The sequence below is a fragment of the Panulirus ornatus genome, chromosome 5 (assembly GCF_036320965.1).
Source record: "Panulirus ornatus isolate Po-2019 chromosome 5, ASM3632096v1, whole genome shotgun sequence".
Taxonomy (NCBI): domain Eukaryota; kingdom Metazoa; phylum Arthropoda; class Malacostraca; order Decapoda; family Palinuridae; genus Panulirus; species Panulirus ornatus.
In genome coordinates, this window is record NC_092228.1 from 18,124,387 (window position 1) to 18,144,119 (window position 19,733).

Here is a 19,733-nt window from a genome sequence, read left to right on the forward strand (position 1 = left end):
ACCCTGCAGAAAAGGAGTTCATTCCCTATACTTGTTTCTATAACATGTTGAACCTGCTTATTAATTCCTTATCTTATTCAAATCTCTGACAATTAGTGCTGAAATAACCAATTAAATTCTATTACATTACTTGAAACAAATTTGATAAGTCTGAATCATGAAAGTATACAATTTTCTACTTTTTCTTAACATACATATCTTCATAACAAAGTCAAAAGCTTTTCGTTTACTAGAGATTACTTAAAAAAAGTAAACCTAGTGAACAACAGCCTTTACATATTCATAAAGGAATGTAAATAAACTCAAATAATGTGAATTGTCACTGTATTTCAAGGGCTACTGGTTGAGTATGTACACAGGTAGTTACAGGAATGAACATATGCAGCAGCATTATTAAATAAACCTTGTTAAACTTTCAATCAAACAAGTTAAGGTTGTCTTTTTGCCACTCTCATGTTATAATGGTGGGGCTAGGACTCATAAAATACCGTGTTGTGTACCAACAGAATCCCCGAGTTTAAATTACTAAAATTTCTCATTTGATTTTGGTCTGTGCAATACAAAGAACCCTACTGATGATAATGATTACCTGTGATAAAAGGTAGGGGATGGATAATACTTCCCATGTTCTGCATTGAAAATAAGAAAAATAAAGAGTTAAAACCCAAGGTTGTATACAGAAAGACTGTCTCTATATGGTCCATACATTATCATCTCATAATTTTATTAAATAGCAATTATAAATTTACAAGATTATAATCCCAGAGTATAATGAAAAAGAAGGAAAAAAATGCCACCACTAGTAGGTCTAAATAAGATGATCAATGATTACAATTTCAAAATAAAATGACAATGACAATGCAAGGGAACATATCTACACAATGAATGAGAAGTAAAATAAAAGCATTAAATGGGTATGAAGCAAAAGCTTCAGTCCCATAACAGGTGGGCATAAGGGGGTTCAGAAGGATGGTAGAACACAGGGTGGACTTTGAGTGGATGGTGAGGTCAAGTTGAGGCAGGAAGGTGGTTGGTGAAGGAAAGTGGGCAGGCAAAATGAAAACAAATAAAAAGAATCATAGTGATACTGATGGATTACCAATCAGAAGACTACATCATGTACAACAAGGGCAGGTAAATATACAACAAGGCTAGGTGGGGCATATGGCAGAAAGAAACCATCTTGACAGTTGGCTCACACTTGCAGACTGCAACGCACTACTCCTCAATATTTTATAACCCAGGCACAACAGAAGTGAAGTCCCAGTCTTTGGTTTCTACACAAGGGCATGGGGCAACTGGGAGTCAAGCTCTGCTCATGCTACACGTTGCACACTATTTCTTTAACCAGGATTGGGGTTAAGTTCTCAGTCAGCTATGTGACCAAATCTTTACAATAATGTACATATCAATATTCAAATCACCTCATTCATCCTATAAGTAATACATAACAAAACTGGGCAACTGTAATTTTGCGTTCCTATTGCCAAAATATTTACAAAATAAAACAAGGTTATCCGTTCCTCTGGAACCTCTTTCTGGTTAGCTGGTGAGTGCAACACGTAAGGATGATACTGTTACAAATGACGCGTGGCTCATATATATATGAAGATATGATATGGTGGGTGTTTGCCTCACTCTTCGCTGTGTCCATCAAGTCTGTTGCGAAGCTCTGTTTACACTCCAACCACACGTCATCTACACAACCGCACTACTCTCGCCAGTGCTGGTGGAAGGGGGTAAGTACTAAGACACTTTGTTCCAGTTCATTCCCACATCTTTCACATAACACAGTCTATTTTCCTCCGGATATCACACTATATAATGGAACCAGCAATCCACTCCTGAAGATGCTGGATATAACAATGTGTTGACACTACGTCTTTCTTTAGTCAGGAGAGTCAAGAATATAAACAATAGTCCTGTGGCCATTATAAATTCCTGAAAGGCAACTGGATTTCGAGCAGCGAGAGGGGTCCACGGTACACTTTGGAGAGTGAGGATAGGAAGCCAACAAGCCAAAGGTGCTTCAGGGGAGGCCCGTGGAACTTAAAGATGAATGCTCCTGGGACTGAGCTATTAAGAAGTTTCAGGTGAGCGTCATAGGGGGCCTGATATTAAAGTCCAGGTCAAAACACGAAAATGCATAATGAGAACACCTCCGAAAACTTTGTATGTGCCACCATATCTCTTAAAAGTCTCCAAAACATTTCCTTTCTATCTACATTTTACACGCCTGCAACTTTGATGGATGTTAGGCACATTTCGGAATGTGTTTTGACTCCCTGAATCTTTTACAAAATCGTGTGACCTAGACACATCACTGGTCAGGCACCCCTACTTTTTTGACCAGAGGAAAGGACTATAACATCAGGCTGTGTTATGCCCTACTGGTACTTCTACAAGAGAATCTCCTAGTTCAAAGTCCCCTTGTAGTCACAGTTTCAATTCATTTGCAATCTTACTGGCAATATTCTTAAACCCAATAGAAGTTCCTGATATCCTCTTGAATCGAACACCATTCAAGCTAAGTCTAGGCAGCTTACAAACCTGGAATCAAGATATGAAAAGCAGTTATCTTTATGTTACAAGAATATTTTATCATTCAGCATATAATGGCTATCCCATTCCTAAATACTGTACACTTGAAAGAAAAATATTCTCTTTTTTTTTTTTTTTTTTTTATACTTTGTCGCTGTCTCCTGAAATGTTATGGTATATAAATTATTTTTCTTACCTTAATCACACAATATCATCATTAATATGTGGTCCCAGGACTCTTTTTATAGGCTCTAAACCATGCAGAAACTGGAAAATGAGGGACTCCTCTGGAGTAATAAGGTCTTTGACAATATTGTTAATTTCAGTTTACTGATGAAATAACAGCCTTGCTAAAGGTGACTTCACATATCCACGAAGATTCTGACAATACCTCCAATCATACACATAGACACAAAAACATTAAACTTTGTTACCTATGGTCCTGCCTGGAGCACATGGTCAATGAACTCCCACTTGCTGAGGAAAGTGAAAGTTCAATAAAGATGGAAAAGCCCAAAACCAATATCTATGAAAGAGTTATAATGTTACCCAGGAACCCTTCTAAAAGCTCCAGCAAATCCATGCTTTAGTAGCAAGGAAATTTAGACTAATTTGGAGTGGGAAGTTCTTTGATGAGACCATAATCCCAAATATGCAGCACTACTGTAGTATTTATATTATTTTTATTTCTTTTTTTTATTTTGCTTTGTCGCTGTCTCCCACGTTAGTGAGGTAGTGAAGGAAACAGACGAAAGAATGGCCCAACCCACCCACATACACATGTTTATACATACATGTCCACACACGCAAATATACATACCTATACATCTCAACGTATACATATATATACACACACACAGACATATACATTTTTTTTTTTTTTTTTATACTTTGTCGCTGTCTCCCGCGTTTGCGAGGTAGCGCAAGGAAACAGACGAAAGAAATGGCCCAACCCCCCCCCCATATACATGTATATACATATGTCCACACACGCAAATATACATACCTACACAGCTTTCCATGGTTTACCCCAGACGCTTCACATGCCTTGATTCAATCCACTGACAGCACGTCAACCCCGGTATACCACATCGCTCCAATTCACTCTATTCCTTGCCCTCCTTTCACCCTCCTGCATGTTCAGGCCCCGATCACACAAAATCTTTTCACTCCATCTTTCCACCTCCAATAGGGTCTCCCACTTCTCCTCGTTCCCTCCACCTCCAACACATATATCCTCTTGGTCAATCTTTCCTCACTCATTCTCTCCATGTGACCAAATAATTTCAAAACACCCTCTTCTGCTCTCTCAACCACACTCTTTTTATTACCACACATCTCTCTTTCCCTATTATTACTTACTCGATCAAACCACCTCACACCACATATTGTCCTCAAACATCTCATTTCCAGCACATCCACCCTCCTGCGCACAACTCTATCCATAGCCCACGCCTTGCAACCATATAACACAGTTGGAACCACTATTCCTTCAAACATACCCATTTTTGCTTTCCGAGATAATGTTCTCGACTTCCACATATTCATCAACGCTCCCGGAGCTTTCGCCCCCTCCCCCACCCTATGATTCACTTCCGCTTCCATGGTTCCATCCGCTGCCAGATCCACTCCCAGATATCTAAAACACTTCACTTCCTCCAGTTTTTCTCCATTCCAACTTACCTCCCAATTGACTTGTCCCTCAACCCAACTGTACCTAATAACCTTGCTCTTATTCACATTTACTCTCAACTTTCTTCTTTCACACACTTTAACAAACTCAGTCACCAGCTTCTGCAGTTTCTCACATGAATCAGCCACCAGCGCTGTATCATCAGCAAACAACAACTGACTCACTTGCCAAGCTCTCTCATCCACAACAGACTGCATACTTGCCTATCTTTCCAAAACTCTTGCATTCACCTCCCTAACAAACCCATCCATAAACAAATTAAACAACCATGGACACATTACACACCCGTGCCGCAAACCTACATTCACCGAGAACCAAACACTTTCCTCTTTTCCTACACATACACATGCCTTGCATCCTCGATAAAAAGTTTTCACTGCTTCTAACAACTTTCCTCCCACACCATATATTCTTAATACCTTCCACAGAGCATCTCTATCAACTCTATCATATGCCTTCTCCAGATCCATAAATGCTACATACAAATCCATTTGCTTTTCTAAGTATTTCTCACATACATTCTTCAAAGTAAACACCTGATCCACACATCCTCTACCACTTCTGAAACCACATTGCTCTTCCCCAATCTGGTGCTCTGTACATGCCTTTACCCTCTCAATCAATACCCTCCCATATAATTTCCCAGGAATACTCAACAAACTTATACCTCTGTAATTTGAGCACTCACTTTTATCCCCTTTGACTTTGTACAATGGCACTATGCAAGCATTCTGCCAATCCTCAGGCACCTCAACATGAGACATTTTTTTTTTTTTTTTTGCTTTGTCGCTGTCTCCCGCGTTTGCGAGGTAGCACAAGGAAACAGACGAAAGAAATGGCCCAACCCACCCCCATACACATGTATATACATACGTCAACACACGCAAATACACATACCTACACAGCTTTCCATGGTTTACCCCAGACGTTTCACATGCCCTGATTCAATCCACTGACAGCACGTCAACCCCGGTATACCACATCGATCCAATTCACTCTATTCCTTGCCCTCCTTTCACCCTCCTGCATGTTCAGGCCCCGATCACACAAAATCTTTTTCACTCCTTCTTTCCACCTCCAATTTGGTCTCCCACTTCTCATCATTCCCTCCACCTCCGACACATATATCCTCTTGGTCAATCTTTCCTCACTCATTCTCTCCATGTGCCCAAACCATTTCAAAACACCCTCTTCTGTTCTCTCAACCACGCTCTTTTTATTTCCACACATCTCTCTTACCCTTACGTTACTTACTCGATCAAACCACCTCACACCACACAATGTCCTCAAACATCTCATTTCCAGCACATGCATCCTCCTGTGCACAACTCTATACATAGTCCACGCCTTGCAACCATACAACAATGTTGGAACCACTATTCCTTCAAACATACCCATTTTTGCTTTCCGAGATAATGTTCTCGACTTCCACACATTCTTCAAGGCTCCCAGGATTTTTGCCCCCTCCCCCACCCTATGATCCACTTCCGCTTCCATGGTTCCATCCGCTGCCAGATCCACTCCCAGATATCTAAAACACTTTACTTCCTCCAGTTTTTCTCCATTCAAACTTACCTCCCAATTGACTTGACCCTCAACCCTACTGTACCTAATTACCTTGCTCTTATTCACATTTACTCTTAACTTTCTTCTTTCACACACTTTACCAAACTCAGTCACCAGCTTCTGCAGTTTCTCACATGAATCAGCCACCAGCGCTGTATCATCAGCGAACAACAACTGACTCACTTCCCAAGCTCTCTCATTCACAACAGACTTCATTCTTGCCCCTCTTTCCAAAACTCTTGCATTCACCTCCCTAACAACCCCATCCATAAACAAATTAAACAACCATGGAGACATCACACACCCCTGCCGCAAACCTACATTCACCGAGAATCAATCACTTTCCTCTCTTCCTACACGTACACATGCCTTACATCCTCGATAAAAACTTTTCACTGCTTCTAACAACTTGCCTCCCACACCATATATTCTTAATACCTTCCACAGAGCATCTCTATCAACTCTATCATATGCCTTCTCCAGATCCATAAATGCTACATACAAATCTATTTGCTTTTCTAAGTATTTCTCACATACATTCTTCAAGGCAAACACCTGATACACACATCCTCTACCACTTCTGAAACCATACTGCTCTTCCCCAATCTGATGCTCTGTACATCCCTTCACCCTCTCAATCAATACCCTCCCATATAATTTACCAGGAATACTCAACAAACTTATACCTCTGTAATTTGAGCACTCACTCTTATCCCCTTTGCCTTTGTACAATGGCACTATGCACGCATTCCGCCAATCCTCAGGCACCTCACCATGAGTCATACATACATTAAATAACCTTACCAACCAGTTAATAATACAGTCACCCCCTTTTTTAATAAATTCCACTGCAATACCATCCAAACCTGCTGCCTTGCCAGCTTTCATCTTCCGCAAAGCTTTTACTATTTCTTCTCTGTTTACCAAATCATGAGACATACATACATTAAATAACCTTACCAACCAGTCAACAATATAGTCACCAGCTTTTTTAATAAATTCTACTGCAATACCATCCAAACCCGCTGCCTTGCCGGCTTTCATCTTCCGCAAAGCTTTTACTACCTCTTCTGTTTACCAAATCATTTTCCCTAACCCTCTCACTTTGCACACCACCTCGACCAAAACACCCTATATCTGCCACACTATCATCAAACACCTCTCTCTTACCCTATCATTTCTTCTTCAATCAACCCTTACACCACACACTGTACTTAAACATTTCATTTCCAACACATTCACCCTATCCTTTATACTTCCCTCAATGGTCCATGCCTTGCATCCATATAGCACTGATGGGACTACTACTATAGCAAACAACCAACTTTTTCCTAAAAAAAAAAAGTGACCTCTCTTTCCACACATTCCTTAATGCACCCAAGACCCTTCCCCTTACCTAACCTAAGGAAACAGCAGTGTCACCCGGTAATGTTTGTTTACCAGTGGCGTCTTAGCTAAGTCTCTTCCTTAGATATCAACTGACTGTTCTACGTCTTCAATCTCATTCTTGTATCTCCCTTAACGATGTGATCATTATATAAAAGTGGTTCATCTTCCTTGTGGTTATCTGCAAATACTAGATCACGTGCAACACTGTAACCTCGTTATATATACACGTGTACATATTCATACTTGCTTGCCTTTATCTGTTCCTAGCTTCACCCCACCCGACAGGAAACGGCAGTGCCACCCCCCCACATCAGCGAGGTGAATGTTCTGGGAGCATTGAGGAATGTGTGGACAGTGACTGTTACCCAAGAAAACAAAAATGGGTTTGTCTGAAGGAAAAGTAGACCCAACAAGTTATATGGATGCAAAGTATGGGCTACAGAAGAAAATTTGCAGAGGGTAAACATGTTGGAAAAGAAATGTGTAGAGATGGTTTGATCAAGTAATAAAAAGGTAAGAGAGAGGTGTGGTAATAAGAGAAAGGTTGAAAGAGCTGAAAAGCATGTGCTGAAATGGTTTGAACATATAGAGAAAATGAGTAGGGAGAGGTTGACAAAGATGATATACGTAACAAAGGTGGAGGGGTAAGGAAAAATGGGAGACCAAGTTGTACGAAGAAGGATGGAGTGAAAATGATTTTGAGTGCATGGGGCCTTAACATCCAGGAGGGTGAAAGAATGTGCATGGGACAGAATGAACTTGAACAATGTGGTAGAATGAACTTGTAACAATGTGGTATACAGAGGTTAATGTGCTGTCAATGTACTGAACCAAGGTATGTAAAATGGCCTGGGAAAACCATGAAAAGGTATGTAAGGCCTGATTGTGGATTGAAGGCTGTGGTTTTGGTGCACTGCACATGACTTCGAGATAAAATGCAAGCGAATGAGGCTTTTTTCATCTGTTCCTGTCGCTATGTCAATAAGAGGTAGCACTTCTCATCAAGTAAAGGATGAGAATGTGTGAAAGAGTGCAGGGAAGTGTGTTCCTCCAAAATGATGTGGGTTAAAATCAAACTGAGTTGTGAGAGAAGGGTGATCGTTAACATTCATACACCTGGCCACAAGTAGGAGGAGGAGGATGAGAGTTAAGTGCCTTAGGAGCAGCTGAATGTTTCAGCAGTTTTAATACTAGAGATTGGGTATAAGTGATGGGTGATTTAAATGCAAGTGAGCGATGTGGCAAATGTTGATATAATTGGGGACATGGGGTATTCAGTGAGGTGAAGAGGAAGGGTGAAGAGTGTGTGGAGTTGTGAGCTGAAAAAGGAATGGTGATTGAGAATACCTGGTTTCCAAAGGACATTCATAAATGTTTCATTTATTTATCCCCTATCTCCAAATATGTACACCTCTTCAACTATTTACCTTCTTGACACTAAGCTTTACTTTCTTTACATCCAAGTATTGAGATTCTCTATACAGGGGATTTCAATGTACTGCATGAAGACTAGTCAGGCTCTAACCAGGACATGCCCAATGGACCCAAAACACATTCTTTTCCCCTCCTTAATGATTTCGAACAATTAAACACACTTGCAAAGTTCCTTACTATCACATCCATTCTTCAAAACACTTTTACTCCTTTTTTTTTTTTCTACCTCCCAACCCTCCAATTCATAAACCATCCTCTATCCCCTACCCATAAAATGTCAACTTTTGCACTTTGGGAGAGCTCAAAAGGTTAATACAGGGCAGCTTCTTTACTGACTTTCCTAGTGATGGGCACTGCCTCTTGGATTTGGATGACTTATATCGTGCTGAATGCACTGCATGGGTTATCTTGGCTTGGATGGGGTCCTACACCCATTCTTCTAAATCTTTTCCCCCCAATTGTAGTTTGATCACTCATACTATAATGCTTGTTGCATCAGGGAAGGTGTGTTCCGGGCAACAAAACTCCATCCTTCCCCCAATACCCACTTCTCTCTCATTTCCACTCAAAATCACTGCAAAGCTATTCTTTGCAAAGTCAAGCACATCCTCACAAAAAGAAATTGTGCTGACTTGACTCATGACAAATCTTTTTGGTCCTTAACCATAAACATCAAAAATTTCTGTAACTCAACCTTTCCTGCTCTCTTCCGACCTGATTAGTCTATTGCTAACTCGCAAACTGATAATGCTGCTCTCTTTAGTATCTCATTTTACTCAAACTCAACTTTTGTCTGATTCAGCTTCTAATCCTCATCCACATCTCTTACTGTACCTATGTCTTCAAGATTTCTCTTACACAGGGTCTTTCAAGCACTCTTTCAGCCCTAAGTGGGAAAGGCACATGGGATACCTACTAGTTCTACGAGAGTATGCCCCTGCAATCCCATTTTCTCTTCAACTTAGAAGCACACCTTGGTACAGCCTAATCCTAAGGAGGCAACTCTAACACTTCCAATATTGCCCTACTACTCTCACTTATGCCATCTCTAACTGCCCTACTGCTCTCACTTCTGCTATTTCTAAAGTCTCTAAAACTTTTGCTTTCTAAAAAAAAAAATCCAATTACCTTCTTTCACATCAAAAGTAAGGATTGTATAGTGCCAAGTCTACTGATGATCTCTCCTAGGTAGCTCACCTCTGGTCCTCCTCTCTCAGTAGTTCTGGTGAAACTGTTGTAACCCTTAAGACCTTCAAAACAATTGTAAGGGTGTGGAATAAGCCTTTGCTTTTCAAACTCCCTTCCTTTGGTTTCTCTGTTCTCTAAAATGCAGTTTCCTATTTGGCCATTCCACTGCAATAGTCACCAATGATGTGGCTTTCCCCACTCAGTCTATCAATAGCGGTACTCCTTTGGGTTCTGTTACATTGCTTTTTCTCTTCTCTCTTCTACTAATAACCTTATTCACTTATGTGCTGGTGATCTAGATACTTTAATTCACTTTCCCTCCTCACCTCCCTTTCATACTTCCTTCCTTTCTTATTCTAATCATATTTCATCTTTCAATATTGACCTAAGCAGCATCTTAATGTGGGGAATCAGAAACCTTGTTAAATTTGACAGGGATAAAATGCAATTTCTCCCTCTGTCTCTTATCTAAGAATCATTCATTTTCTTCAAAATACAACAATTAAGCCCTGTATGTAATAAACACACTGGGAATATCTGTATCCTCCACTCTATCCAGAAAACCCTACATAATCAACATCACAAAAGCAAGGATTGTTGCATCGGTGCCATAATAATCTTCCTTGTGAGCAGGTATTTCATGTCTACAGGGGTTTTATTCACCCAAGGATGGAATACTGTTTACACACTGAGGGTGGCATATCCTCCACCTCTCAATCTATTAACTTTAGTAAAATCAAAAGCCTTCAGTGTAATTAATTTTCCTGATATCATCACTCTTCCAACATTCGCTTTTCATCTATTATGATAATGCTGCTGTATATATTATGGGTACTAATATGGCCTCTGTTCTCATGAACTGTTTGAATGTGTCCCCACCCATAAGGTTTGTACCAATAACAAGTGTTTAGCTGCTGCTTTCCCCAGTTTGTGTGTGGAGACCAGCCACTTGAGGACTAGTTGTCATGATAACCTCATCTTCCTATACAACTAAACTGTGGATTTCTCTTCTTTTGTCATTTCCTCTTCAAATAACATCTCTTCCTTCAAGAATCAGGTTTGGAAACATCTGCAGAGCCTTGATTAATTTCTTTCTTTCTTTTTCTTATATTTTTCTGTCATCCAAGATGTCCTTGATTGGAGCATGTTTTGCCCATGCAGTGTGAGTATACAGGTCGAGTATCTCTTATCTGAAATGCCTGGGACCAGAGTGTTTTGGATATTGGAATATTTGCATATACATAAAGAGACATGTGGAAAACAGGGTGGAATGGAAACAAATGGGTTAGAGCTGAGACATACCTCCGTGTTTTGACCATTCAACAGTCCCCCTCAGGAGATACTGATTCCAGCATTCGGTGGGACTGTGTTCCCAACAAGTGATGGTCACCTGGTTGGATGCCTTGGTGTGTCGCTCTCTGACTGGATCGCTTGTCCTGCTGCCTTTACCTGTTCACAGTGATCTTTGCTGCCTTATGTGACCAGCAGATGAAACCAGACCTTGTTTTAACATTGTTCTTAATCCCTTCCACTACATAAGCTCTCACACTATCATTAAATGGTCAATGCCAAGGCAACTACAGGCAAGTGACAAATAGTTTAGTGATAGTGTGAGAGCTTACCTAGAGGAAGGGATTTAAAACATTAACACAAGGTTTGGGTTCATCTGCTGGTTAGGTCACGCAGCGGAGATCACTGTGAACTGGTGAGGGCAGCAGTGCAAGCGATCTAATCAGGGAGAGACGCACCAAGGTGTCCGACTGGGTGACTATCACTTGCTGGGGGACAGTCCCGCCAAATGTTGGAATCATTATCTCCTGAGGAAGACAGTTGAACGGTCAAAATGTGGAGGCATGTCTCAGCTTTAACCCGTTTGTTTCCATACCATCCTGTTTTACACACTTGTCATGATGGATGATAAATTACAAGATATCTTGGGGAAGGGACCCAACTCTAAACACAAAATCCATTTATGTTTCATATACAACCTATAAACATAGCCCGAAGGGAATCTGAACAATATTTTAAATAATTTTGAGGATGAAACAAAGTTTGTGTAACACTGAACCATCAGGAAGCTAAGGTGTCACAATGTCAGCTGCCCATGTGGAGTCTGTGGTTGTTTGGCTTTACCTTCATTCCTGACTCTGAATTTATATGCTACTGATAAGCAATAATTTTCTTACAGTTTCACACTGAGCAGAGAATATGAAAAAAACACAGTGAGTAATGCACATAGGTCTGGCGGTGATGATGGTTTGTAACAAATTGGCACCAACAGTGTGTTAGAATCTAGCACGGGCAAATGAGATCAGGTGTGGAATTTTCCACTAGTAACGTCATGTCGCAGCTCAAAAAGTTTCAGATCTTGGATTATCAGATTAGGGATACTCAACCTGTATATATATATATATATATATATATATATATATATATATGTATGGCTCATGGTGAGGTGCCTGAGGATTGGCGGAATGCGTGCATAGTGCCATTGTACAAAGGCAAAGGGGATAAGAGTGAGTGCTCAAATTACAGAGGTATAAGTTTGTTGAGTATTCCTGGCAAATTATATGGGAGGGTATTGATTGAGAGGGTGAAGGCATGTACAGAGCATCAGACTGGGGAAGAGCAGTGTGGTTTCAGAAGTGGTAGAGGATGTGTGGATCAGGTGTTTGCTTTGAAGAATGTATGTGAGAAATACTTAGAAAAGCAAATGGATTTGTATGTAGCATTTATGGATCTGGAGAAGGCATATGATAGAGTTGATAGAGATGCTCTGTGGAAGGTATTAAGAATATATGGTGTGGGAGGCAAGTTGTTAGAAGCAGTGAAAAGTTTTTATCGAGGATGTAAGGCATGTGTACGTGTAGGAAGAGAGGAAAGTGATTGGTTCTCAGTGAATGTAGGTTTGCGGCAGGGGTGTGTGATGTCTCCATGGTTGTTTAATTTGTTTATGGATGGGGTTGTTAGGGAGGTGAATGCAAGAGTTTTGGAAAGAGGGGCAAGTATGAAGTCTGTTGGGGATGAGAGAGCTTGGGAAGTGAGTCAGTTGTTGTTTGCTGATGATACAGTGCTGGTGGCTGATTCATGTGAGAAACTGCAGAAGCTGGTGACTGAGTTTGGTAAAGTGTGTGAAAGAAGAAAGTTAAGAGTAAATGTGAATAAGAGCAAGGTTATTAGGTACAGTAGGGCTGAGGGTCAATTCAATTGGGAGGTGAGTTTGAATGGAGAAAAACTGGAGGAAGTGAAGTGTTCTAGATATCTGGGAGTGGATCTGGCAGCGGATGGAACCATGGAAGCGGAAGTGGATCATAGGGTGGGGGAGGGGGCAAAAATCCTGGGAGCCTTGAAGAATGTGTGGAAGTCGAGAACATTATCTCGGAAAGCAAAAATGGGTATGTTTGAAGGAATAGTGGTTCCAACAATGTTGTATGGTTGCGAGGCGTGGACTATGGATAGAATTGTGCGCAGGAGGATGGATGTGCTGGAAATGAGATGTTTGAGGACAATGTGTGGTGTGAGGTGGTTTGATCGAGTAAGTAACGTAAGGGTAAGAGAGATGTGTGGAAATAAAAAGAGCGTGGTTGAGAGAGCAGAAGAGGGTGTTTTGAAATGGTTTGGTCACATGGAGAGAATGAGTGAGGAAAGATTGACCAAGAGGATATATGTGTCGGAGGTGGAGGGAACGAGGAGAAGAGGGAGACCAAATTGGAGGTGGAAAGATGGAGTGAAATAGATTTTGTGTGATCGGGGCCTGAACATGCAGGAGGGTGAAAGGAGGGCAAAGAATAGAGTGAATTGGAGCGATGTGGTATACCGGGGTTGACGTGCTGTCAGTGGATTGAATCAAGGCATGTGTATGGGGGTGGGTTGGGCCATTTCTTTCGTCTGTTTCCTTGCGCTACCTCGCAAACGCGGGAGACAGCGGCAAAAAAAAAAAAAAAAAAAAAAAAAAAAAAAAATATATATATATATATATATATATATATATATATATATATATATATATTGCAAGAGGTCAATGTGGTAAGTGTGATCTAGTATATGCATAAAACCATGAGGAAAATGAAACATGTTAAGTTCCCAAGTGCACTTTTGTGTAATGATCACATCGTCAGGGGAGATACAAGAATGAGATAGATGTAGAGCAGTCAGTTGATATACAAGATAAGTGAGGAAGAGAGATATATGTTTTGGGAGGAGCTGTGTGAATGGGTGATTTGAATGCGAGAATGGGCATTATGGCAGTCAAGATTATAACTGAGGAGGCATGAGGTATCCACTGATGAAAATGAAAATGGTAAGTAGCTTGTTGCATACGTTGAAAAAGGACTAGAGTGGGAATCACACCTGTTTGCACTTCCTGAATTTTGAGGAAGTGACAGGAACAAATGAATAATGTCACATTCCCTCACAAAGTTAGAAGTAAAGTGCTGTCATCTGGGTATATCTTGGTTAAAGAGGGGATATAAATCAAAATGTGTGGGCGAGTGGGAGTGATGGAAACCAGGCAATACTGGAATATGTATGAACTGATGGGCATGCATAAGACAAACTCTTGGATTTAAAGATGTTAAGAGGGGTAGCAGGCGGTTTGTCTGATCACTACTTGGTGATGGCAAAGGAGATGATCTGTAAAGATTTTATGAAAAACAAGGAAATGGTCTGGCTAAGAAGAGGTTGAGGAGACACCAAGAAAGACTGAGTGTAAAATGGCAAAAGATGAGAGTAATTGAAGCTTGGCGAGCTAATGAGAATGGTAGGTACCTCGAGAAGTACTGCTCACCTGTACAAAGGAAGTGAGAGGTATACAGAAGGTTGAAGGTGGACAAGTGATGAAGAGGTAGTGAATGGTTAAGATGAGAATTATGTTACCAGTGAAAAAGAAGAGTCTTGGTGTTACTAGCAGGGCATGCTTGTGACAGAGAGATGTACATGAACAAACAGCAAGAGACCACAAGGAAAGTGCAGGGGCTGTAAAAATAGAGGGCAAATGAGAGTTGAGGGTGAGTGTAATCAAACTTCATGAAAAATATGAAAATGTTTTGGAAGGAAGTTCTTAGAGAAAAACAAGAGAACAAATGGAAATACTAGTGAAGGGGACGACTAGGGATATGTGGAGAAAAGGAGATAAAGTAAGTATTTTGAAGGATTGACGAATGTTTTCAGTGACAGGGTAGTAGACGTGGATGTATTTCTTTTCTTTTTTAAGTGAGAGTCATGGCAAGTATTTTGGTGCTGGGTAAAGAGGAAGTGAAAGCTCTGTGTAAGATGCAGTGCAGCAAAGTCGCTGCAGTGGATGGTACTGCAGCTGAATTTCTTAAGAAAGGAGGATGACTGCATTATTGATTGGCTAATTTGGATCTTCAACATATGTATGGCTCATGGTAAGCTGGCTAAGAATTGGCAGAATGGTTACATAGTGCCACTGTATAAAGACAAGGGGAAAAAAAGCGATGTTCAAATTTGTCAAGTGTACCTGGTAAGTTGCATGGGTGGTATCATGCACACAGCTTCTGGAGTGACTGAGTATGCGTGATATCTGAATCTAAAGAAAGCCTATGTTGGGATTAATAGGGATTCTCTGTGGAAGAAGTTACGAAAAAATTTTGAAAGATAGCTCTTGGAAGTAATGAAGAGTTCTTGTAAAGATAGTACAGCATGTGTGAGTAGAAAGAGAGGAAAGTGAGTGGTTCCAGATGAGAGGGTCTACTGCAGGGGTGTGTGTTGTCAGCATGGCTACTTAATTCATTTATGGAAGTTCTCTCCAATAAATCTCACAACCTACGTAACCGGACTCTCCAACACCAAATCTGATAACTTACTTTAACTCTAACTTACTTTACTCTAACTTCCTCCTTTCACATACACTCCAAATTCCAAAGAAACTAGCATCTGCAATTTCTTACTCAAAACTGCCAAAAGCTCTAGTTCAACAGCATACAATGACTAACTCAATAGAGTGTCTTGTGTACCTGAGAGCAGACATGGTGGCGAGTGGAACTATACAAGTTGAAGTAGGCCATAGGGTGGATGAGAATAGCTAAGGCGCTGGGTGCAATGAAGATTGTGTGCAAAGAAAGGCTATTGTTGATGAAGGTAAAGATGGATTTGGATGATGGTATATGTACCCTGATGGTGTTATATGGATGCAAGGAATGGGAATTCAGTCTTGTCGAAGAACTTCAAACTTTAAGGGTTGCAGAAAACTCTGTGTAAGACACCTGAATAAAACCGGAACTCTCTTAGCAATACGTTATGGATGAATAAATATAACTCATTCATACAGAACTTCTTTCTAACAGAGAAACCTAGTGTTACCCAGGGCTTTTTTCTACTTACCTAAATATGAGTACTTATGATGAATTTAACATGGTGACAGGGCTAGTATGCTGTGCTCACCACTTGACTTGTATGATAAATGGTTTTTCCCTCAATTGCCCTGCCTCATCCTACTTGTCTTGTCTATGTTGTATAATACTATTTCTTTCTACAGAAACTCCTCTCACATAGTTATCTATTCTTGATTCATCGAGTGTTGTCTTCAACCATGAGTCTAATCTTCTCTTGAATGTTCTGTAGTCCCTCATTTAAATTTCTTAAGACCACCCAGTAATGCATTATATAAGTGTTCCACCTTCCTTGCAGGGCATTCATGTACACTCTTTGTTTTCTGCATTTTTTATGTTTCCATGGCTTACTCTAGACTTAATGATTCTGTATTGTTCTTATGTCATTGCTTTCAGATCCAAAACATTGTTCTTCAGTCTTTCTATTTGTTGACATATGTGTGATTCTCTCCCTCCAGCATTCAAAATTATAAACCTCTAGTTATTTTATCCAATCATGGTAATTCATAAGTTCCATTCCATTTTTCTAACTTGCGAAATGTTTCTGTATTCTCTCTATCTTGTTTAATTCAGTCCATTTCACTGATGACCATACAACATGGCAGTATTCAAGTTTACTTCTTATGTTTTTTTTTTTTTTTTTTTTTTTTTTTTTTTTTTTTTTTTTTTATACTTTGTCGCTGTCTCCCGCGTTTGCGAGGTAGCGCAAGGAAACAGACGAAAGAAATGGCCCAACCCCCCCCCCATACACATGTACATACACACGTCCACACACGCAAATATACATACCTACACAGCTTTCCATGGTTTACCCCAGACGCTTCACATGCCTTGCTTCAATCCACTGACAGCACGTCAACCCCTGTATACCACATGACTCCAATTCACTCTATTTCTTGCCCTCCTTTCACCCTCCTGCATGTTCAGGCCCCGATCACACAAAATCTTTTTCACTCCATCTTTCCACCTCCAATTTGGTCTCCCTCTTCTCCTCGTTCCCTCCACCTCCGACGCATATATCCTCTTGGTCAATCTCTCCTCACTCATTCTCTCCATGTGCCCAAACCATTTCAAAACACCCTCTTCTGCTCTCTCAACCACGCTCTTTTTATTTCCACACATCTCTCTTACCCTTACGTTACTTACTCGATCAAACCACCTCACACCACACATTGTCCTCAAACATCTCATTTCCAGCACATCCATCCTCCTGCGCACATCTCTATCCATAGCCCACGCCTCGCAACCATACAACATTGTTGGAACCACTATTCCCTCAAACATACCCATTTTTGCTTTCCGAGATAATGTTCTCGACTTCCACACATTTTTCAAGGCTCCCAAAATTTTCGCCCCCTCCCCCACCCTATGATCCACTTCCGCTTCCATGGTTCCATCCGCTGACAGATCCACTCCCAGATATCTAAAACACTTCACTTCCTCCAGTTTTTCTCCATTCAAACTCACCTCCCAATTGACTTGACCCTCACCCCTACTGTACCTAATAACCTTGCTCTTATTCACATTTACTCTCAACTTTCTTCTTCCACACACTTTACCAAACTCAGTCACCAGCTTCTGCAGTTTCTCACATGAATCAGCCACCAGCGCTGTATCATCAGCGAACAACAACTGACTCACTTCCCAAGCTCTCTCATCCCCAACAGACTTCATACTTGCCCCTCTTTCCAGGACTCTTGCATTTACCTCCCTTACAACCCCATCCATAAACAAATTAAACAACCATGGAGACATCACACACCCCTGCCGCAAACCTACATTCACTGAGAACCAATCACTTTCCTCTCTTCCTACACGTACACATGCCTTACATCCTCGATAAAAACTTTTCACTGCTTCTAACAACTTGCCTCCCACACCATATATTCTTAATACCTTCCACAGAGCATCTCTATCAACTCTATCATATGCCTTCTCCAGATCCATAAATGCTACATACAAATCCATTTGCTTTTCTAAGTATTTCTCACATACATTCTTCAAAGCAAACACCTGATCCACACATCCTCTACCACTTCTGAAACCGCACTGCTCTTCCCCAATCTGATGCTCTGTACATGCCTTCACCCTCTCAATCAATACCCTTATGTACTTCTTATGTACACATTAAAAATCTTTATCACTGTCTGTCTCTTCTTGCAAATGTTCTCAACATCATTTCAAATATCATTTAGCCTGAGAGCATTATCTTTTCCATATATTCTTTGAATTCAAATTTTTCACTTAATAATTACTCCCAAATCTTTGACATCTGCTTCACTCTCTACTTCTTTTCTTGGAAGGCCTCTGTATTTAGGCATTGCAACAATGATACCTGTCCCATGATATGTTCAAATCTCTCTTCAGTAAATTCCATCAAGCTCTCATCTGCCTATTTAATAATATTATCCATGTCTCAAGTTTATCTTGATCTTCCACACACTCAATTGCTTTACTTACAATCATGTCAGCATCTAAACATCTGAATAAAATCTCTCTTACTTTCTTATCTAAAGCCAAATCATGATTACAAAGGGCACTGCAACTAGAACTGTTCCTGCAGTTCCAGTCAATACATTTTCTTTCTTTGATATGTTTCCATTTGCAACTACTCTGTTTTTTTTGTTGGCTAAAAAACATCTTATTTATTTCCCTATTTATGCTTCCATATTTTGACTTGTCACTTTCCTTTGTAACCCTTCATAGTTTATTTTATCAAAAGCTTTTGTAAAATCAAGAAAAACAAAATTCAATGCATTGTTTCAGCAATAATTTGGATCCTCCTTTGTGTTTGGTATTGCGTAAACCATTTCTTTGTATATCTGCTATGCTTATTTGGTTTATGCCTTGTCTTTGTAGCACTGTAAAATGTTTGGCCATTGTTCTTTCAGATTTTTCAGGATTGGTGATATATCAATTGCCCCTGGAACCGAGTTTTCTTTCAGTTGATCAATTTCTTCTATCATATGAATCTAAGTTAAACTTATTTCTATAAATGCATCCTCACTGGAATCATTAACTATTTCATCATATATTTTTTTCAAGCTCTTTTGCACTAAACAATGACCTATGTTGGTTACCCAAGATTTGACATTATTTTGCTGTCATTTCTTTAGCTATCTCCTTCTCTGAATGGTTCAATCTCTTAACTTTTAATTCTTTTCTCTGTAAATGTATGCAAACTGAACTTTTGGGTTTCAGTCCATACAATGTATTACTTTTACTTCTAGTCTCTCTTCCCTTATGTCCGATTCCATTATTTCCTTGTTTGCATTCCTATTTTGTTTTCTAACTGTTCCAATATAACTCTGCTTGTTGTATTTCTTTATTTTTCTTCCTTTCTCTGTCTATTCAACCAAAGTTTCTATGCCATGGTACTCTCTTTGTTTTATACTTCCTTTTACCTGGAAGAACACAACCAAATTTGTTTTTGTTACTACTATTCAGGATATACAACCCCTGTGTATTTTACTTTTGGTTATTCATCTCATTCTGCTTTATTTTTTATTTACTACAAGTTAAGTTCCTTGTGCTACCTCACAAACGCGGGAGACAGCGACAAAGCAAAATAA

General features: G+C 40.1%; 1 protein-coding gene across 1 annotated transcript in view; it reads right to left on the minus strand.

The window, feature by feature from the left end:
- Positions 1-307: 307 nt before the first annotated feature.
- LOC139748610 (MAP/microtubule affinity-regulating kinase 3-like) overlaps positions 308-19,733 on the minus strand; it is a 370,334-nt gene continuing 350,908 nt past the window's right edge. The window contains exon 20 of the mRNA XM_071661752.1: positions 308-2,550. Coding sequence (XP_071517853.1) covers positions 2,437-2,550 — 114 coding nt within the window. The 3' untranslated portion in view covers positions 308-2,436. The remainder of the gene's footprint in view (positions 2,551-19,733) is intronic.